General features: G+C 39.5%; 1 protein-coding gene across 2 annotated transcripts in view; it reads right to left on the bottom strand.

The window, feature by feature from the left end:
* igsf21a (immunoglobin superfamily, member 21a) overlaps positions 1-21,511 on the bottom strand; it is a 301,702-nt gene extending 280,191 nt beyond the window's left edge. For both annotated transcript variants that reach the window (XM_072665988.1, XM_072665989.1), the window contains exon 1: positions 21,044-21,511. In XM_072665988.1, the coding sequence (XP_072522089.1) occupies positions 21,044-21,110 (67 nt within the window). In that variant the 5' untranslated portion in view covers positions 21,111-21,511. The remainder of the gene's footprint in view (positions 1-21,043) is intronic.
* Between the last annotated feature and the right edge of the window lie 2,011 nt (positions 21,512-23,522).

Raw genomic sequence — 23,522 nt, 5'->3', positions numbered from 1 at the left:
TAAATAAATAAATAAATAAATAAATAAAACACGGTTTCTTGGATAGACAAGAGCACAATCACTTTTTTCTCACCTCACTGCCCTAATTACAACTAAATTACACTCATCCTACACAATAATCTTTAATTCACTGAAACCTTCCCAAAACAACAGTGTCTCTGACAACAGCAGCAAATCCAGAAGAAAAGCTAAATGCAATGGGACAAGGAAGGCAAAGAACATTTCTGGCTTAAGCAGTCGTCGGTACACTCTGTCCAACTTCCAAAGGCCATCAGAAGTTCATCCAGCTCAAGAGTGAATTCTCCTGATTCTCTCTCGGACCCATCACTGTGAATAAAGCAAACAGAGAGCGAGCAGGAGAGCAGGCATTTGGCATAATGGCCAGAAATCCACTGCATTATTTGTAGTGAAAGAGCTTTAAACCCTCCGGGCTTCCCTTGGGATCTCAAACAGCCGAGCAAAAACTCATCTCAAATATGGGGCTATTTTGACATCTGCCGGTTAATAAAAGATGGTAATGTGCTCTTTATTTATCCCCCATTTCTTTGGTCTAAAATGTGTCTGGTCTAAACAATAGTTTCAACTCTAAATAATATGCATATACCATGCACCTGTTTAGCAGTGCATGATAAAGTATAGGCTACATTGCCTTTGGGAATGTGAAAAGTGTGTGTTTTCTGTCAGTTAAGCAGAATATGAACTGATAAAGAAAGAGCAAAAGCAGCACAGGTAGAAATGCAGCTTGCTGAGAGTTCCTATGCATTTAGTCAATGCTCAGTGGAAGCTGTGGATGAGCAAAGCATGGCATGCACAGAATGTCTGTCTGAAGGTGTTTTCTATATCACTGACGTCGTGTGCACTTGCATATTAATGCGATACATGAAGATGCAGGCTGGCGTGGGACATGCTGAATTTCTTGTTCTTCCTAAAGATTACAATCTGTGATTACAAAAACTCCCAAATCCCCTTGATATGATCAAAGAGATAAATTCTGCTATGTGCCTTTTTATCAGTGTGCATACAGTACACGGGCACCAAATAACTAAAACCAAACAAAGCAAACACAGAGCGCTGAATGCTAAGTATCTGGATGTGATCTCAATATTGTAAGACATATTGTAATTCATTTCAATCTTGTAGAGCATTAAACAGCCCTGAAATGTTGGATGTCTTAAAATAATCCAAATGGACAGGACTTACTAACAATTCAGTGACTTAGGTTTGAACTATAAGTATTAGCATTACCATTGCTGTTTTCTTAATGGTTTTGTTGGTTTCTGGTAATTAGCTATTATTTTAGCTTTTATTAGTTCACTTTACAAAAATTGGGGTTATAACACATAATAATGCTAAGTGTTAGATTTAAATGCAGTTTACAGGTTAATATTACTGTAAACGTGATGCAGTTTGTACTGCAGTTTGCTGGTTTTGCAGTTTGACTATAAAAGTAAACAATTGTTTGAGGCTTCTGAAAAGCTTTTAGTTCTGTTTAATAAAAGTCTGTCTTACTGTGGCCAACAAATTTCTGTCTAAACCAGACTGTAACAAACTAAATACAGGCAACACAATTGTCTGAACCCAGTTTAAGTTGACAAATTTCTGTCTAAACCCAACTTCACCAACACCAATCAGAATAAACTCCACACTGCTAATGAGTGCAACACTACACATTTTAGACGGCATACATTTAAATGCCCAAATGACCACAAACACTTCCACTGCCCACAAGAAGAGTTGATAAACTGACTGTTTAACAGTAAATTTATATATTTTTGATTAAATGGCCAACAATGCTCACTTAAGGTAGTGGATCACTTAATCAAGTGGAAATCACTACACTAATGCATTAGTCTGGACCTGAGTGGACTTTGCTGCCAACCTGACAAGTGATGACAAGTACTTTAACAAGTACAGTTTAAAAAGTAGGTTAAAAACTCCTTTAGGTAGACTGAATAAGATCACGGAAGATGAATAAAACCACTAAAGACCTTGAAGAACAGAAGTCTATATGTATCTGAATGTAAAATCTGAACTAGTCCCAAGCTCGACAAATACTTGAGAATTCAAAAGCCTGATCCACCAAATATTTCAAGCTCTACCCTATCTAGAACCTGGCCATATTGCAGGAGTGTTCAAAATCAAGATTTCTAAGGTCCCATTGCTTTTCTAAAAGGAGCATGCTCCACATATTCTTCAGATTAAAATGACCATGCAGAAATTGCCTCCCTTGCCTTGCCTTCCTTTCTTTGAGCACACAATACTCAGAATCAACAGCCAGACAGATTTTATTCTTCTCTAATGGCCGAATCATTTGCAGTCCATTGCTCTAGATGTATAGCGAGAGTGAGAGAAGCTGAAAGTCGTACATCTGCTTTATACCTGTCTTCCAATTTTGGTTTCTCTGAAATTATAGTAAAGCACTTCTTAAAATAAAAGTTGCTAAACGGTTCTGAAAAAAGTATTTAATAGGTGTAGAGCATTGTGGGTTTATTTTTCAATTCTCCAGGTAGCCTTTCATGGAAAAAAAAGAATGTATTGATTCATTTGGTTCCACTACACTGCTAATATTACAGCATTATTACCAGCAACTTCAAGCTTGAGACTAGTTCCAATTTTCCAAATAAATGTGCTTAGCATGTGACAATTATATTGCCCAATCCAGATCTAATCTAATTCAATCGCCTGCCTCTGCTTTCTAAAATTAGTCTGAACCATTCAAAAAAGTGTTTTCTCCCTGCAAACAAACCGAACTATGGTTCAGTTGATCTGGACTGATACCACCATTTTTTGTGGTACCACCTGCTCTTTTGTTTTGGACCAAACTGAAAAGTCCAGACTTTGTATGTAGGTGTGAAAGCACCCTACGTCATCATTCCACAGAACGCAGTTCCACAGCTTCACAGTTCCACAGTTCAATGTTGGGGGCTTTATACCCCTTTTAGCTGACGCCTGGCATTGGGCACAGTGAGACCTTAGGCTCATGTGTGGCTGCTTATCTGGTATCATCTAGAGATTATACGAGCTGTGTGTGTGCAGCTGAACATCTGTCCACCAGTGGGTGCACCAAACAGCAAACAGCAAAATCATAGCCATGAAAAAAAAAAGAAATGAATAACATTTTTGATCAAGTTCATAATTTATAACCCTTTCGTACACATGTAACATAAACATGACTACAGTGGAATAGTATGCCTTTATCCCTAATGATTGCCTCTTTTCACTCCTAATCATTTTATGTAACTGTGTTAAATGGGGCATCTCGCCATAGGCCAATGATTGGCAAAGGAAAAAGACAGCCACATCCCCCGTCCCTGCCAATAACTATTCTCACTCGTTGTGAGTCAGACCCAGCTGTCGCAGGCAGACGGGAACGAGAATGAGAGAAAAGCCTGCGATCAGCTCTCAGAGCACAGCTCTAAAACTCGGGTCACCACCGCCCTGCTGCTGGACCGGGCCAATCCAGGGCAGATCCACACAGCAATGAGGAATCAAAAGGCATCAGTGGAAATCCTCCATCGCTTATCAGACTGCAAAGGAGAGCAACTTTACAGAGCTAAGGCAGCCACGATTACTCAGTTAAAGCTGATTACTCTATACAAAATTAAATTACCTTCCATCAATGTGCAAAGATCAGTTGTCAATTTACAAGATAAATAAATGCTTATGGTTTTACTCAACCTACACTACAGAAAGAAATGAAGAAATAGGAAAATACACTGATACACACTGATTTTTCAATGCCAGATTAATAATTCTGTACTAATTCTGTTAATATTCTGTATTATTCCAAATTGCACGAACTGTATGAATCTGTTGAGTCCCACAAGGTTCTATTTTAGGACCTAAGAAACTGATCAATAAAAGTAATGCAGTAAAGAGGGTGAAGAACTGAAGTATAGGCCTATGTAAGGGGGTTAGAATATTAAACTAAACTAAAGAAAAAGCACTTACTGATCTAAGGCTCATAATGAATATCTGTACTTGCACTGAAATTATCGCAGAGAATCCAAAAATTAAGGAAGCACATTGTTTCTTTTAAGTAGTGACAGAAAATTTAAACAGAAAGCTTAAGTTCCACGTGCTGATCTATTTTTCCCTAATGCTGACATGCATACAATACAACTCCATCCATTTATCCAATCCATCCATTTTTTTGTCCACTTCATCCTGCAAAATGCCCCCTATACAAGACGCATGACCATCGCAGGTTACAACCCAACTACTCTAATGAGTTAAAAGTAGAGGTATACCAAAACACTCAGCACATGATTCAAAATACAGGATTCACAATTCAATACTGTCATGATATTTTGACAGTACAATGTACAATGCAGCTAGCATGGTCTATTCTCCATGCTACATATTGTCAGGTTTTAGCACTGCAATATCATGCTTTTTTGATGCACTGTTACACCTCTTGTTAAAGGGGGCATAGTTACATGTCCTACTTCTATGCTTAGCAACGTTTGATATGTTTGATATCTGTTCACCTTAAAACAACAAATGACAGATATTCCAACACAAAACAAACAGTTCATTAAGTGGAATTTGGGTGCAATTTAGTGGGCCTGCATTTGGAAGTGGGTGTAGAGTCAAAAACCAACCATTGTGCACTGCAGTAAAGAATGTGTGGAAATCAATACCATTAAATCATTTTAGGAGAGTTTGCCAAAGCAGTGTGAGTCTACACTGTCTAAACAACTACTCAAAGTTTGTTTTCCTGTAATAATCACCAACACACCACCCCATAAAACAGGAAATACACACTAATAGTTTATATCTTTTATCAGTATTTTGTAGCATCTCTAGTCTTAAAGACACCTCACAGTGCTTTATCACACTTTCCTGAATGATTTATAAGAACTGCTTTCAACACATTCTTCTTTGCAGTCCACAGACCATCCATAGTGGTTGGATTTCTCTTCTCAGCACATTTTTCTTATACCTCCCAGAAATCTCAGAGCTTTTTAAATCATGTCTGAATTTCACTTAATAAACCGTGTGGCATCTTGTGCTGTATTGCTGGACACTTTTACTCATAGTCATATCAAAATATTATGACCAGCCCTGGTTTGGAATAAACTTTGGGTATTTTTTCAGCTCCACTTACCATATAGAAGAACTTTGTAGTTCTATAATTACAGACTATAACTTTGTTAGCCTCCTTTTTCAAAGGTCAAGACCCCACAAGACCACTTCACAGAGGAGTGTGTGCTGCTCTGGTATGAGTGGATCAGACACAGCCAAAAGTGCCTTATGGGCAGCATCCTATGACAACTAATGAAGGACCATTGGATGACCAGCACACAACGAGCAGGGTGAAAGAAGGCAATTAAAGGATGCAAGTAAAGAATTAAACAGATGGACTACAGTCTGTAATTACAGAACTACAAAGTGCTGCTATATGGCATATGGTACATCACACCTATTTGATATATAAGGCGAAGTCCACTTCCTTGTATAGAGAATATTTACCAGCTCTCTAGCACATCAATATGGCCATTGGCTTAACAGATCCTTGGCCCTAGCGCCACTGCGCAGTAAGCAGAAATGGGAAAATGTGGTTCCATAACCACTGCAGCTTTCATCTACAATTGAGCAGACACAGTAATCCAAACTAACTCTTTAAACGTTGACCTATGAACCTCCAGCTGTTACCGAAATAGCCTGGCCTTAAATTGAGTTCAGCACCACTTTATTGTGTCATGGGACTAGAAACAGTGGAGCAGATTTTAAGTAGACTAAGAGTAAATTTGAGTGATAAAGAGTGAGAGAAAGCAAGAGAGCGAAACTAAAATGCATATGTAAATATTAGAAGGGATATGACTGCCCCAAATATCAATATTAATTTTAAAGAGCTAGAAATTCAATACATCTGCACTTAGTTCAGAGATTTTCATTCGCAGACTTTCTTTCAGAATAAAGCTGGCACATTTTTCCCAAACCTTTTCCTAAAAAATTTTCCTGACTTCTCTGTGTACACGGATGAAACACGATGTAATTCTGAGCTGGCCAAAAGGCACAAACAGTAATGTACGCAGCCGAGCACATTAAGAACATCTGTGCGGACATTGAGCTGCCCCATGGACAAATCTAGGGCAAGAGAGGGTTTGAAGCACAATGAGTGGAGATGCAGGATTATTGGGGGTTCATTAAATAGCACAGCTCTGCACTGTGACCTTTCTGAATTAACCCTGAATGCAATAAGAGATTAAAATCAATACTAAATACCCTTGGGGGATCGATGGACAACCCCCTTTAACTGCATAACAAGAGCAAAAGGAAGGATAAGAGCCTTCACTAAAAGAATGATCGTTTTTCTCAATGTCATTGGCTGCACATCTCAGGCTCTGGCTGACGGTAGTGTGTCAGACGAGCAGTATGAGTTTAACATTATATCACAACATTACTTGCTATTCTGGTGATAACAGGGATACAAGTCATGTGAAAAAACTTGGGCACCCCATGAAAACATTTGTCTTTTTTAACATATTTAAACACATGGACAATGGATCTTTATTTGAACAATACGGAGAGACGGAGGTTATATAACTAAACACATACAACTGAAGAAATGTCTTTAATCATTTGGAATATATAATAAACAGAAATGCCTTTGAGAATTTTTCCTTTGAGGCTTTTGATTGTTACATTGTGAGTAGTATCACCATGGCCAGATATAAAGAGCTCTTTGAGGACCTTAAAAAATAAGGTTGTAGATGCATATCTGGAAAGGGATTTAAAAAGATATTTGCAATTTGAAAGCAGCCATTACAGTGCAAGATCAGACCGTCCTAACAAATTCAGCCGAAGAGCAGGTCGCAAGATGGGTAAAAAAACAACAACAATCCTAAAATGTCATCACAGGACTTACAGGCATCTCTTGCCATGGTTCAACATTTGTGTTGGACCCAGATAGAGTTTAACTCATATGTGCTGTGAACACACGAAGTAAGACCCTGGTATTGAACCTGCAACCCCACCACCAATAACCACTCAAACCACTGAGCCACCACTATCCAGCTGATGTCAAAGCACATGCATCCACCATCAAAAAGAGACTGCACAAGCTTGTTTTTCATGTGAGGTGAGCAAGGAAGAAAAGCCTTGCTATCAAAAAAAACATCAGGTAAATACACAAGATTCAGTTGTCCTAAGCACATTGTTCCAGAAGTCCTGGCCTTTGCCGTGGTGTTCTCTGATAGACCTTAGATTCAGTCTGTCAGATTAGTAGATGGTGTGCATATGCCATTTGCAAGTTTATTTCCTGTAAAGGATTTGTTCACTAACTTTCACTTCATCAACAAAACATGGCCCAGTTTCCCAAAAGCTTCTTAGTGTTGACATCTTAACTATTAGAGAGAATGTTTATTGTAATGTTCACTCAACCACTAAAGAATCATCTTTGTGCTAAGATGATTTTGGAACATGCAGCCTGTCATTTAAAAGTGGGTGTCCAGGATGTGACAGCTTGTGCACAACACTGTAGAACATTTATGTGTGCAGTGTTACTAATGCAGGTAAATTATCATTTTGCTATTCTAGACCCCAAATAATTTTAAATTAATTTGAAACAGTGTTTAAAATATATCTGAATCTAAATCTGTCTGAATTTAGTTAAAGCATATTTCTGTTAATACTGATATGATTCCCATATTATTGTCCATCGCTACAATATTATTGCAATATTGGTACTGATCTGTATACAGTGTAAATACAGTATGTAATATTATATAAACATGATTCATACTGAAATTTATCCAAAATCCCAAAAAGGTACAACTATAGATAACTGCATGTCCTTTACACTTTTCCCATATTTTGACTGTATGACTGTCCCTCAGGTAATGATATGTGAAACCCACTGTTTGATCCACAGTTCAAAGTCAGACAACTGTTTTATCAGATTTCTTTAAAACAGTTAGACATGCTATACATGAAAAAAGCAAAAAACATTTTAATTGCCCCACCAGAGCCCCAAGAAATCCAATATGATTCCAATATCATCGTCCATCGCTACAATCAGTTATTACAATATTAGTACTGACAGAAAATTCACACAGATTTTTAGATTTAACCAATGTTATTAAACATTTTCTGGGGTGATATTACAATTGACACAAGCAGCCTTTATGACAATAAACATTTGTTGGAATAAGTCATCATAAATGTTTATGTAGGTTTATGTTTATTGTCATTAAAAGTTTATAGGTTAGTCTTACAAATTCTGCTCTACAGGAAGGTGATAGTGCTAAGTTTACTGCTGTACCCCGCCTGCTGGATGGGTTTTACGAGCTGATTCGTCCTCCCTCGTCTTCCTCAACAGATAAAGTAATGTCTGTTCTGATATACTGCTCAACAAAGGAGGGAAAAATAAACCATCACAAAGTAATAACCTCTGCTGATGTGGCATGGCAACAAAGTGGATTGTTTTGCCAGTCCCTTTTAGTGGCATGCGGCAAAAACAGACTCAAAAAATGTCTCAAATATGTTGAGTTTACAAGAATTATTTAAGCTTAATATGACATTTGCCTTTTCAAACAAACAAAGTGGTGACATATGCAGTATATTTACTGTATATTTACATTATGTAAATACAGTATACTGTGTATTTACAGTACATAATATGATTTAAAAATGATTCATACTGATATTTATCCAGAAAAGGTATTGTTTTGTGCCAAATATCACAAAAAGGTACAACTGCATCCCCTTCACATTTTTATTCCCATATTTTGACTGTTGTCCCTTAGGTAAAATGTGTGAAATTCACGGTTTGAACCACAGTTCAAAGTCAGACTTTACCACTGTTTTATCAGATTTCTATAAAACAGTTAGACTTGCTAGACATAAAAGGGTAAAAATAAACATTTCATTTGCTCCATCAGAGCCCCAAGAAATCCATATTTTCTATCCCAGAGAAGCTTCCGAAGTTCACGGTTTAAAAAAAAAAAAATCCAACTTCAAAAACTCTCCCAAGCAACACCCAAGCCCACAAAGGGTTATGCTTACAGTCTTCATATGTTCTGCCAGTGAGGAAAAAGTACAAGGAGCAGCAGGCTAGCAGCATCTGAAACAGCACCATGAAACCAGGACACTGCTTGTATTTTTTGATAGCATGCATTTGACTCCAGGTTACATCACTGCGAGTCTAATTTACAAATAGAAAGCTTAGCAGAAGCCACAGGACATGCCGTTATGTTCCTTTTTTTATGATCAGTCATTCTTTTCATGATGCAGACACAAAAATGTAAAACTGAGCAAGTCCCCCTTTTAATGCACTTAATCTGACTAATGAGTTTAAATACTGTATGACAGTCACATGGATTAACATAAAAATAAACAAAATACATTTCAAACCTCTTAGCTAACAACTACAGTACTGATAGTACTGGTTTTACTGGTGCATTAACTGGCAAGAATGTACATCATACCTAAATTATGTGTCTGTATTATCTATAAAAAAAAAGGCCAGTGGGTGGGCAGTAAATCAGTAAAAGAAGGTTATTACTTTGCCATACTTGTGGCCTAAAAAACATGCCACACTTAATCTCAAGGATCAAAATAGTACCACTTTCTTGTGTGGTGTACATGATCTCCTGTAAGCATGACCTGTGGCAATCATCAGGGGGATGGCAGAAAGCAGGCTGAAAATGTTAATACAAATACTGCTAAGACCTTAGAATACAGTTCTGATCTCTTTTACTTGTCCAAAGGTCTGTGGTTGCCCTTTCCTATTAGTAAATTCAGCTGCATGCTATCCATCCAACATCTGTATCTGATCTCACTAATGTTCTTGTGGCTGAATGCCATCAAATCCTTACAGCAGTGTTCCAGAATTGTGGAAAGTATTTGCGAAAAGGTAAAGAGTTACTGAGGCAGTGAATGGACAATTTTTTTTTTAATTCCCTTGATTTTGAAAGAAATATTACATGTGTCGTGTGTGGTACCCTGCAGTGGACTGGTGCCCTGTCCAGGGGTGTTCCTGCCTTTTCTGGGTAGTTTCTGGACCCAACACAACCCTGACTAGGATGAAGCAATAGGATAATAATTTTGCTTATTATTAGTAGATTCAGCTGCATACAGTCATGTGAAACATTTAGGACACTCAATGAAAACCTTTCTCTTTTTTAATATATTTAATCTTAATCTTAACAATATAGAGAGATGTAGGTATTATAACATGGTCGTCTTAGTATGTTCAGTTCAACAGCAGACCACAAAATGCATAAAGAAATCTCCAACAATTCTAAGATGTCATCACAACGTTAGATCTCCCGTTAGCTCTTTCCACAGCTGTCAAAGTACAGCATCTTTTAATGGGAGGTGCAGAAAGAGGAGCAAAATTAAAGTTTTCACCTAGACCAAGACAAAGACATCTGGAACAATAAATATAATAAATAAATACAATAAATAAATAAAGTTGAATTTGGATACAACAGAGGACGTTTGGCGTACACCAGACATAGCATTACAGCATTAGAGAACCCACGTCATGGTTTGGGGCTGCATTTCTGCAGTAGGGCCTGGAGAGCTCACCAACATAGAATCCACTAGGAATTTTTTATTGTATCAGAGGGTGCTTGAGGAAAATGTAAGACCATCTGTATAAAAACTAAAGCTGAAAGCTCACACAGCTGAAAGAATTCTGCATGGAGGAGTAGGGAAAGACTTTCTCCTAGTTGATGTCAGAGACAGGTAGATCATTATAGGAAACGTCTAACTGAAGTTATTTCAGCCAAGGGGGAAATACCAGCTAATAGTATCCTAACTTTTTCTTCACAGGAAAATGTATTTTTTATTGTTTACATTTTACAAATGATTTTCAAAGACGTTTTTTCAGTTAAATGTGTTTAGTTTTATTATCGCTATATTTTAATATTGTTATATTTTAATGTTGTTCAATATTGTTCAAATGTTCCATATGTTTTCATAGGTGTCCTAACTTTTTCACATGATTGAATAAAAGACTAGTCTTACTGTAAAGTGGTACCTTAAGTGTTTCTAGTAGGGCTAGAACTACTCAAAACGCTCCACTTGGACATCAACGACTTCTCAGCTCTGACAATTTATTACGCAAACAGTCCTGTCAAGGCTCTTCTGCTAAATTAGAGTCTGCGAAGGGCCTCTAAGTCACAGGCACTTAGAAGATAAGTATCAATCTGAGCAAACAAACAAGTGTGTGTCACGCAGATGCTGGAGCCAGCGTGATGCATGGGTCAGCGAGCCTACGGCTGCAGGTTAAATTTAGCGAAGAGCACAGACGTCTGCATGAGGACGCCACAGACAGCTAAGACACAAGGTGTGACGCTGCATTGAAGCTTAAGATGACACTTCAAATTTTCCCTTGTTCTCTTCAGCAGGCGCCTGCACAAGACATCCATTTCACGTTGTGTGTTGATGCGTGGCATTGGTGGACTGCTTCTTCCACAGCTGGCTACTTCTAAGTTAACATGTCTCTTTACACCCACTTTGTGCTACACGGTTGTGACTTCTCAGAGTGACTGCTTTTACATGAAGATGAATCTTGCATGGAGTAGGCAAGTATTCCGATCACACAGTTCACATGTAAACATCTTGTTCTGAAATACACAACATGCTTCCTAAAAGAAATATGATCACGTTCCGGATCGACACATCTGCCATGCACACGTCATCTCGATGGAAGCATTCGGACCCAGCGCACGCTTCAATGCCATGCCTAGATAGGGCCAATACAACAATATACAGAGACACTCATCAACATACTGATAGTGTGGTATTTCCACAAGGACACATTCATGCATCTTCTGTTTTGGATAAGCATCCTGTTCCCTTGGATACAATAATACAGGATGGTGCTTCTGATGAAACACGTTTCCCTCAGCCTGTTTCTGACTTCGGAAACTTCTAAACATATGTGTTGTGTGCCAGACATGAGGGTATTTGACAGAATTGTCCTTTCAACCAAAATTAGAGTGATTACTGCGGAAGCAGCGCGCATGCAAAAGCTCTTCAGGGATGATTCCGCTGAGGAAATCGGAGCTCCATGCATTAGAAGGCTGATAATGAGCTGAGAGGAGATGGGTGAAGTGCACGAATCTCTACAAATGCCGCTCAGAAGATCTAGACACTCTTCCCACTCAGCTCTCCAGAGTGGGGCCAGCGGCCGCCCTTATAACCTGCCAAAGGCCCGGTTATAAAAATGAAACACTGTATGATGGAAGGGTGCTGGAGGGCTGTCAAAGAGATTCTAAGAAGTTTGATTTTAAAAATCCTCAGAATCAGCTCTTTAAGTTTAAAATCTCCACAGGGTAATCTTACTACATTGACCTTTGACTTTTGTCCTTGTTAGATAATGTCCTTGGTAATATTAATCATCACACTCTGTCACATTTCAAAACAAAACTATCAGTAATATTTTTTATCAATCTTTAGAGACACTCACTTCTGTCACTTCTAAACAATATAAACCAATAAAATCACAGCATATTTTTCTTCCCCCACACCACCTACACCTGATAAATAAAGGTGGCCAATATGGCAACATTGTATCGCTATGCAGATAGCAATACCACTTTTAGGCAAGAGCCACATTCCACATCCAGTGTCAAGGGGTTGTGCCAATTTCTATTGGAAACCTTAACACCTTCCACTTCTTTTGAAAAGGGACATGCTAACAGCATGAAATTCATAGCTTGCTAATGAAGAATTAGATATCATTAGCACATTTTGGCTAAATTGTGACAATGGGAGCTGTAGTATGACAACATTTCCCAAAAAACAATTATTATAAACAGTGTCATTGTACAACATTTGCTTGGAGCCTGCATGGCTCACACAGTGGTTTGACTATACAGAAATGGTAAGGATTCCTTGTTTCACTCTAAGGCCTGGTTTAGAATAAGGGTTAAGGCTTGCTTTAGGTATAGATAAAGGTGTAGAAAAGGGTGAAGGTTAAGGTTAGGTTTAGTTGTAAATTAAGGTGTGGGTTAAGGTTAGGTTAGGGCTAGGTTTAGGTATAAATTAAGGATGAAGGTTAAGTTTAGGTTAAGGTTAGGTTTAGGTGTATATTAAGGTGTGGGTTAAGGTTAGGTCAAGGTTAGGTTTTGGTGTAAATTTGGGTGTGGGTTAAGTTTGGGTTAAGATTGGCTTTATGTGTAAATTAGGGTATGGGTTAAGTTTAGGTTAAGGTTAGGTTTAGGTGTAAATTAAGGTGTGGGTTAAGGTTGAGTTTAGGTGTAAATTAAAGTCTATGTTAAGATTAGGTTTAGTTGTAAATTAAGGTGTGGGTTAAGGTTAGGTTAGGGCTAGGTTTAGGTATAAATTAAGGTGAAGGTTAAGTTTAGGTTAAGGTTAGGTTTAGGTGTATATTAAGGTGTGGGTTAAGGTTAGGTCGAGGTTAGGTTTTGATGTAAATTTGGGTGTGGGTTAAGTTTGGGTTAAGATTGGCTTTATGTGTAAATTAGGGTATGGGTTAAGTTTAGGTTAAGGTTAGGTTTAGGTGTAAATTAAGGTATGGGTTAAGGTTAGGTCAAGGTTAGGTTTAGGTATAAATTTGGGTGTAGGTTAAGGTTAGGTCAAGGTTAGGTTTAGGTATAAATTTGGGTGTGGGTTAAGGTTAGGTTTTGACGTACATTTTTTTTGTTTTTGCTTGTTAACAGTAACATTTTTGACAAGCCGACTCTCAGTTGTTAGTCAACTCTAAAAAGAGCCACTTGTAGTCTTCCTTTGTAAAGACCATGGATTACGAATTTATTAAGTGGACCAAAGTTGAACTTCAGGTATTTTCTGCTCTGCAGGCAGTATTTGATACCACTGATAAAGGATATTATTAGTCCTGTTAATCTGGATTTGCTGCAGCAAAGTTTGGTAGCATTTTATTACAATCTAGCACCACTTCTTGATTTAATTTGAAGTCGTAGTTCTAGCGAAAAACACCAGTCACCACCACCACTGTACCATGATCTAACCCATGTACAAATTCTCCTCCTTGCCATACCCCTGTACTACAAGGATTTCATCTCACTCCTCCATTGCGGGTGCCAAAGGTTTTGTGGGAGGTGATTAGTCCTCCACAGTAGATTGTAAGAGCAATCCAATCCAACAGAGATGGATAAAATCATGTTCTGCACAGAACTATTTCCCGGGCAAAATTCTGTTTCGGTCTGAAATGTGTTTTGATTCACTTGAATGGAGTTTGATGTATGTGCCTTATACCTTACATGCCCAAGAGGCTTATCCAAATGTCCGTACCCGATGTAGTATTTGAGTGTGGAGTAAATATTTGCAGTATATACTGTATCTATGTATCTATCTGTATTAATCTACAGATGTATTTTCAAATATTGCTTGCAAATTAATTTTGCTGAGCATCACCTACTGTCTAGGTCTATAAATTACCACCTACATTCTTCTGTTTATAACCATATGATCATTTTAAGTTACTTCAGGCTTGGATAAAATAGCTTGTTTTGCCACAGAGAATACACAGAGAGCACTGTTGTTTCAGAGGACACATTTATATAAGAACCATGAAGAATGAGAACGTCAAATCCTTCATTTAGGTGAAACCTCTTTCAACATAGATGCCATTCCATCCCAAGTCACTGCTACTGTTGACATACAGCGATAATAAACGCAAAATGAAACGCATTTGTTGGACCACTTTAAGTGGTGTGCTTAAGCTGTCCTTGACCATGTGTTATGACTTGGCATCACTGGATGTGTTTGCAGATAATGCACTAATGTTCTCATTCCCCTTGGATGCCAATAAGGAAGGACAGGACAATAATGCAAAGCATCATAATGCTCTATCCCTGCAGTCCACACCAGCAGTCCATTTTCCACCTAGGCAACAACCTTATGAGACACAAGCACAGCTCCCACCAACATATTACACATAAAGGCCACTTTTATGGCTATTCGATACAAACTGCTTTTCCCAACTGCATGCCTTAAAGGTTGCCAGCCAAGATACGGGTCTCTTTAGACCAATGACTGATGCTGTCCGATGATGCTGGCCAGAAATGGCCTTCTTTCCTTCCCATGACAAGGCTTTAGGGAATATACAGGTCAGATAGTAGGGAATGTCAGCGTTTCGGTCTGATTGCATCCGTCCTCAGAGTCTCTGACTGTGAATCTAGGCTTTGAAACCTTGAGCTGTGTCACCTTCCCATTGCCAAGTCTCTGGAGCTTCATTTACAGCTGAGGCCAGAAAAGAGGTTTAAAAAAGATGCAGCACCCGAGCAGGAGCCCGTAGTCACACTCCGCCTACCTCCACAGCAAGAACATCAAGACAGTTTACCATGCCTTTACAATATTGGCCTGAATGTGAAAATGCGTAGTATGATTTGTTAACCTTTAGGAAGAATGCAAATTCATACATGCTGAAGATAAAGAAGATTGAAAATCGTAGTAGTAGAAATGGCATTGTTGGGATATTGGCAGAAAATGTGGGACTGGATATGACTCTGATCCAATCCTGAAACAAATCTAGTCTGAAACAGCACACACTCACACTGTGTGATGGGATGTTGTCAGTTGTGTTTCTTCCTATAGGGTGGTAGGCTGTTTAAGTAGTTTCAGCATGAAAACACATGTATGGTTTAGTCGCAGCATTGCCAAATATATACATGTAGAACTCTGGATTTAAACTTAACTCTCATATCAGTGTATCCCTTGTCACCAAGCCTCCTCTGAAGATCCACTTTCCTGCAAGTTTCACCTACAAACCCAAATCTAGCACATCTCATACCTCACCCCAGCTGAAGGCAGCCATTAGCTGGATTAGGTGGGGATGGATCAGGAGTGCAACACAGAACTGCTGAAAGGTAGATCACCCACAGAAACACTCATCAGGAGCCATGGCTGGTCGGGATGCATGGTTAGAGATCACCAATCCCTTTTCTGGAGATCAACCTTTTTGCAGGTGTCTCGTACAAACACAAATCTAACACACCTCACACCTCAGCTAATTGTTAAATGGATTAGGTGGTTTGGATTAGCATTGGAATGTCCTGGTAGATCACCAACAGAAAGCATGGATGGTTAGAGGTCACCAAATCTTTTCAGAAGATCTTCTACCTTCCTACGGTTTTCACCTCTAAACCCTAATCTAACACACCTCCTTCCTCAATTCAGCTAATCAAGTCTGGGTCATTAGATGGTTCAGGTGGGGCTGGATTAGGGTTGGAGCAGAGGTGTGCAGAAAAGTGGATCTTCAAAAGCAGGGCTGATGACCTGCTGACCTACTGAGTCATTTGCATATTTCAGCCTTCTGCAATATCAGTACTACAGAGGCCAAACATGAAAATGATTAAAAATGATATATTATGTGCAGCCCTCACTGTATCAAGGACGCACAATTGGCCTCTAAGGTATTCCAGATCATCCCCTTTTATATTTCACTGTCACAACTGATGACTTTCAAACTTATGAGCCCCCAACAAGGAACTGCTGCAACAGCATGTAAAACAAGCCTTGTCTGTCAAACCCTAAAACCACTGACAAAACTGTTACACCTACGAGAACTGCAGAGCTCGAACCTCAGCAGTAAGACAACAAATCTGCATCGAATATTCAATGTGACAGGCTTAGAAAGATCAGTGTACTTTTTCTTTTTTTTCACGTTATTATTCTTGTGACAAATCTCGAGCAAGGTCACCTCTAGTTTCTCTGAGATATGACTCAGGAGGGAGAGCTAAGGTCAGTGAGTGATTATCGAGAGACTACAGCTGGGATTGCCAACACCTGTCTGTGGAGCAGCTAGCCGCCCTGATCATGATGGATCTGCCAGGGAGGAACTCTCTTTAGAGTGGGAAATGGGGAAATCCACAGGGGGCAGAATGACTCGCTTGCAGGCAGCTTGCTTCCCTCAAAGCTGTGAGGCACCTGGTGATCGCACGGCAGGTCAATATTGCAAAGTAATGCAAACGAGCTCATTAAAAAGAAAGATGTGCGAGTTTGGAGAGATCCTGGTAACAGTACACCATAGCAAGGTTGGATGATTTGGCAAAACCATGACATTCTGAAATTGAAACACATATTTATGATATATGATGCATATTACAATATAGATTTTTTTTTACCAGCATGCATATTTGGTTTTAAATTATGAAAAGCAAACTGTGATTTCATTTATTACAATAGCATGTCACTGTATTAGGCTACCACTAGGGGTGGGCAACAGGTGCATATTTTGACATTATTGTAAAAAATTTGTAGAAATGCTTTTGGAATCTTACCAGTACCAGCAGATAATTGCTTTTAAACAATTATGAGCAAATGGTGATTAGATTTGACCAATATTTCAAACCAATATTTGATTATGTATTTAGAGCAGAACATTTAGGTGACACTGGGCAACCAGGCCAAAATGTTTGCATTTAAGTAGTTTTCCTTACTTCAACAACAAATGTTATATGTCACGGTAGTGCTAATCCAGATCCCATTTTCATCAAGAGTACATGTTTACAATTTCAATTTTAGAGCATATCGTGAATCAGTTGTATGGTTGTAACTATGGATTGAGACATAATCAAAGGTAATATTGCTGTGCAAGACAAGATAATTATCCTGCATCACAGCAGAAATCACAGAAATTGAAATTAAAACAACATGGAAACATCAGTTTCCTTCATTTAAACTTCAAATATTGAACTGTGAACTGGTGAATCGACTTGAATTGTGTGCTGAGTGTATCATTAGACCTCTAGAAAAAATTGCAATTAATGAACTGCAATAACTGCAAGGGAGCATGTTTATGTTAAATGCATCATCAAATATTATTTTGTAATAGTGGATCAAATCTAAATATTTGTGTGAATATCAAACTTTATCATTCATTCATTCATCTTTTGATCCACTTTTTCCTAGTCAAGGTCGTGTGGGTCCATAACCAGGAATCATTGAGTGCAATGTAGAAATACCCCCTGGACAGGGCAAGAGTGGGTACCACACACACGCATTCACTCACACACCCATACCTAGGGGCAACAGAGCCTAGCCAATTGACCTACCATATGTTTTTGGGAGGTGGGATGAAACTGTACTCAGTACCCAGAGGAAACCCACGTGGACACCAACTCCTCGCAGACAGTGACTGATGCAAAAATTTTACCTACAACCCCATGCACTACCTGAAACACCATGTGCCACCCACTGATATTATCACATCAATGTTATATATATCATGTCTCACTGAATTTACTGATTTTATATTTTATATATATATATATACTAACATATCCTGATAAGTATCCTGAAAATGTCTTTTGGGTAACACTTTAGTTAAGACCAAGCTCTTAAAAATAATGGTGCTTCTAAAGTGATAAAGAACCATGTTTGTAATAGAGATAAACCAAGTATGAAGAACCTTTTAGACGTCAAAAGAATAAAAAAGGTTTTATACCAATTAAAAAACAATTTACACATCTATATTTTAAACATGGTTCTTAATAGAACTAAAACCATCTAAAGCTCCTGGATTTACCTAGATAGAACGTCATTTTGTTATAATTTTGTTTTGTTTATAAATAGTCTTATAAACTAAAACTAAAAAAAGATAGTTGAGGACCTTTTTGAGGTTTGAAAACTTCTTAAAATGCTTTGTGGAACTTCAAGGAACCTTTTTCTTCTAAAAATATTTTCTTGAGAGTTCTTTAAAGCACCTTAAGAGGTTCCTCCATATTATAAATTGAAGAACCTCCAAAAGTTTCTAAAGGAACTTATACTTTTAACATGGTAGTTTACGGACCAAAAATACCTTCATGAAGCTGAAAAAACAATGCTGATATAAATAATTATTCATAGTGTTTTAAACATATTCAACACCCATACTTACACAGATGTTCTGTCAATGCAATTTCAATTACTTTATAAATCATATAAATTATACAAATAAATGTTGCAAGCACTTGCATAAACTATTGATAAATACTCATAATTTTGCCAGATCGCCCACCCCTAGCCCGCACTTGTACTTGTCTTTGCTTTAATCTTCATTAAACATACAATATATGGGCAAAAGTATCGAAACACCTGCCGATTCATTGTTTCTTTTGAAATAAACAGTATTACAGGAGGGTTTTTTTGTTGTTGTTAGAGTTACTATCCATTTCAAAGCATTGTTGTGAGCATTTGATTGCATTTAGTGATCACCACCACACCTCATCCCCAACTCATCCCAAAAGTATTGGATGGAGCACCATAATTTCAGAGAATACAGTTCCACTGCTCCACGGCGCAATGCCGGGCGGCTTTATACCCCTCTAGCCTACACCGACCAGAGACTCCTATTCTATTGGCAATACTTCTCTTTCGAGACTAGACAAGCTTTGTGTGTGCATTTGCACTTCTGTATCAGCAATGGGGGCCAACTAACTTAAAGTAGCTGAATGCATTCAAGGGGTGTCCACAAACATTTGGACGTATGGTGTATATATAAGAGCTGCAAGTTAAACCCCACTAAACCTTAAAGTGATGAGCTGAATAGTGATTTGTCCCATGCAGCGCCCTGGTCCCTGGTAAATACCCTGTGACACACCCCCTGTGCTGTAAAGCTCACTATAAGAGCACTTGCTTTACTGTATGCAGTCACTGTCACTGCTGGCATGCAGGGCACTTCTTAGGTGAATAATTGGGGGCTGTTGTTTGCCATGTTGCGTACAAATGACTGCACAGGGAAATTTTCATAAAGCATTATCTCTGCCAAATCTTGTGTACAGCCGTGTGGGTCATTAAAGCCACGAATGGCATGACACGAATGGCATCACACACACACACACACACACACACACACTCACATATACATATACATAGCTAGATATGCACGCAGATTAGATGCAGTATAACCCCCGATGCAACGTGTTTGCAAGAACTGTTGGGGGAACATATGGAGAAGCCACATGAGCGATTCACGCTGACTTAAATGCCATGAGATTTCCTTACACACCCTTCAAACCGGCGGACTATGAGCGAGCAAAGCCTGAGTTCTTTAAGCTGCGATATCGCTTCTTGTCACTACACACATACACACAACGTGCCAGGCTACGTTCTGCACCATTGAGGATAATAATGAATCGATGGGCAACAGCTGACTCCTCCTTTCATCTCTCATTCTTTTGGCATCTCTGTTGTTTTTTGTGGGGGCTTTTGGCACATCTCTGTTATAGGATCTGTGGACCTCATCAGCTCGCCATTTAGAGCACGGAAAGGCTCCCATAAGTTGTTTTTTGTCAGCACGTTATTTAAATTAGGCAGGAGGAAGTGAAGCGTGGAGGAAGAGTTATAGTAGCCTAGATATGTCTAGTGATGGATTTCATGTCCAAGTGCACGAGCGTCGTCCCTCATGAAAGAGGAATGAACTATAGGAATTTCTACAGAGTACAGTGATCTTTTTGCACATCAGTGGCGTTGCCATTACAAGTTTACTGTAGGACGTTATACGCTATATATATGATATGACTATAAGACAGTACTGTGCAGCCATTACAGGGCTATTACAGAAGTACACAACAGGGATTTCTCGCTGGTAGCTCTGTATGTTGTACAACAGCAAGCCCTCAATAAACTTCAATGCCACCTTCCACGCTTAAATTGGCATCATCTGCAGAGAGGGTTCAGGGTTTCCCTCGTTTTTTGCCTACAAGACTTCCAACTAGTGCCGTTTCATGCCTCCGGTGGAGCATACGGTCAACACTGTGATTAGACACGTCTGACATGCTTTGAACCCCAAAATGCAGCATCTCTTTGCCACCCTAGATGACAAAACTAGCTCGCCCTACCCATCTCCCAAACCACCTCGCAGTCATGCCACCGTGCAAATACCCCCAGCCCGAACTCAGCAAGCAGCCGCTGCTCAAAAACAGAGCAAAGTTTATTGCGAGACGTTTTTCAAAACGCAACGCAACGCAATAAACGCGAAATCAGCCCGCGCAAACGCTTAGCATGGGAACCGCGTTACAACGTTTTCTGCACGCAGTCTTACAACGCGTCTCTCTCTCCCTCCCTCTCCTTCTCCCTCTCTCTCTCTTCACTTAGGCGTCGTTGGAGCGTCACTTACCGAAGGCTAAATCCAGCAGATCCGCGAACAGGAGAAAGCACAAAGACAAGGCGGTCATCTTCCCCATGTTTTGCAGTAAATCCCAAACTCCATTTGGCGTTTACATGCTCCCGCTCTCCTCTTCCCTGCGTAATCCCCACCGTGCCAAACGGGAGCGATGTGAAGGCGCCCACGGACTGACCATCGTTCACTTCGGCTTCGGCTTAGGCAGCGGCGGTGGCGACGGCGGGAGCGGTAGAGAAGGAGGAGAAGAAGAAGTGGATAAATGAAGCGAGGGTGGGGGGGTTGATGGAGAGTGTCAAATGAGGGGCTCGCGGCGCAACAGCAGCAGCAGCAGGATTAAAACCCTGGATTTACATCAGGATGGAAATCTATGGGCTTCAGTGTGAGCTGCGCGCGCTCTGTCGCTCTCACTCTCGCTCTGACTCTCGCTCTCGCTCGCGCACTGTCTCTCTCTCTCTCTTTCTCCTCCCCTCTCGGTTTCTCGATGTCTCTCTCTCTCTCTATCTCTCTCCCTGTGTCTCTCTAACCCTCTCTCTCTGCTCCACTTTCCTGTATGCTTCTCTCTGTGTATGTGTATGTTTATGTTCATGTCACTCTCCCATTCTCTCTCTCTCTCTCTCTCTCTCTCTGTTTCTAGGCCTCGCTGTTTTTCTCCTGTTTTTGCTCTGCTTTCCTGTTTTTTTCTCTCTCTCTCTCTCTCTCTCTCTCTCTCTCTCTCTCTCTGATGGCTAGGCTTTCTGCTTACCTGCCCTGTAGGTATTCTATAGCTCAGGGGTTTAAGAGCACTCTGGCTAATTTCTTAGTTGGACAAGCAAAGCTAGCAGTTTGGAAGTTGTTCAGGTTGATGTCTGAAGGACAGAGCGCAGACATGGTAAAATGTTTCCAGGCTTTAGTGAACTTATGTCTAAGAGTTGAGTTTGTTTTTTTATTCAAGTACTCAGAAAAATGGTGTGTAAATGGAAGCATTGCAGCTGTTGATGACACAGACATGTTAAGGTTCATTCTCTCTCTCTCTCTCTCTCTCTCTCTCTCTCTCTCTCTCTGTCTGTCTGTCTCTTTCTCTTCATTTCTAGGCCTCTCTCTCAGTCTCTCCTCTCATTTTTCTGTTTCTGTCTCTCTCTCTCTCTCTCTCTCTCTCTCTCTCTCTCTCTCTCTCTCTCTCTCGCCCTCCAGACATAGACACACACACGCACGCCCAGTCACTCCTGATCACTCGCTCTTTATTTCACACAATTTTCCTTAATCCCAGCCTGGCTCCAAACCCTTCCCCTCTAATTCTGTCCACTAAGCCGATTTATTTCTGCAGGATTTTGTCCCCCACCCCACCCCACCCCCCACACACTCACTGAAAAGGTTTTTAAAGATCATTATAACCATATACATGCTGCTCCTCACTCTACATTAACCACATAGAAAGTGGGAAAAACGAAGCCTTTTGATCATGATGAGAACAGACGAAATCCAGCAGTGTCATCTTAGTACAAGTGTGCCACTTAAATTTTGCCCAGAATGCTGTGTAGCACCAAAATTGTGCATGTGTGTGTGGGCAAGTGAAGGCAGGGAAGTGAGTGAATAATACTGAGTGAACGAGGGGGCGAAATAAGGACAGTAAAATGCAGTCAATGCGAGGCAAAGACAAATGATTTGTAGTTCATACAGAGGAATAGAATGGTCATCTATACTTAGCCACTCTCAGAGTTTTCAGACTGCAGTAATATGTTGGTAATTTACCACAGACGCTTTGAAGACCTTCTAGACCTTCAGAGAAGACCTGATGTTTTCTGGAAATTCAAATAACTAGGCAAGATTACCATACTAATTCAGTACAGCCTTCTGTCATTTGTAATTTTTGGTTGACAACAAAAAGATTATCTGGGAAAATCTATATGCAAATTACTCAGTGGAGTCTTGGTTGATCAGAGGAAAAGAGGAATCAATCAATCATGTTCTGATTTCTGGTAGGTGGGGATAATGTTACTCTGAATCTTCAGTTGTGCAAATGACCACTATCACGCTTTTTCCTCTTTTGTTGTATTACTTAGATCTTGTCTAAGTTCATGGCTGTGACACAGATTATGAAGCCCCTTATGCACATGCACTTTTACAATAAAATTTGACTGTAATAAAAAAAAGGGCTTCAGCACAAACCCAAGCCAGTGTGAAAACCTGATAAAGACTGATGCAGCACTCTCCCAGCACAAAAACAATTTCAAATTTCTGTGAAAGTACTGTTGTTTTTGTAACTTCTTTACACTGCTGATGAGCGAAAGTGATGCAGATTTGCTCACCACATCAGTCTTGCATGTATTCTTTAGCATATAGCTTCACTGTGGGCGTGACACAATCAGATACCATACCACATGTCAGCAGTCTGACTAGATGGTCTACAGTCTGATGTATCAATTATATGCATATAGATCTAGTTTTCTTTTTACAAAGTATGTAAAGTATTTTGTTTATGCTGCTCAAAATATGC

The sequence above is a fragment of the Salminus brasiliensis genome, chromosome 21 (genome assembly GCF_030463535.1).
Source record: "Salminus brasiliensis chromosome 21, fSalBra1.hap2, whole genome shotgun sequence".
Classification (NCBI taxonomy): Eukaryota; Metazoa; Chordata; class Actinopteri; order Characiformes; family Bryconidae; genus Salminus; species Salminus brasiliensis.
This window is presented reverse-complemented; position numbering and strand designations above follow the sequence as displayed.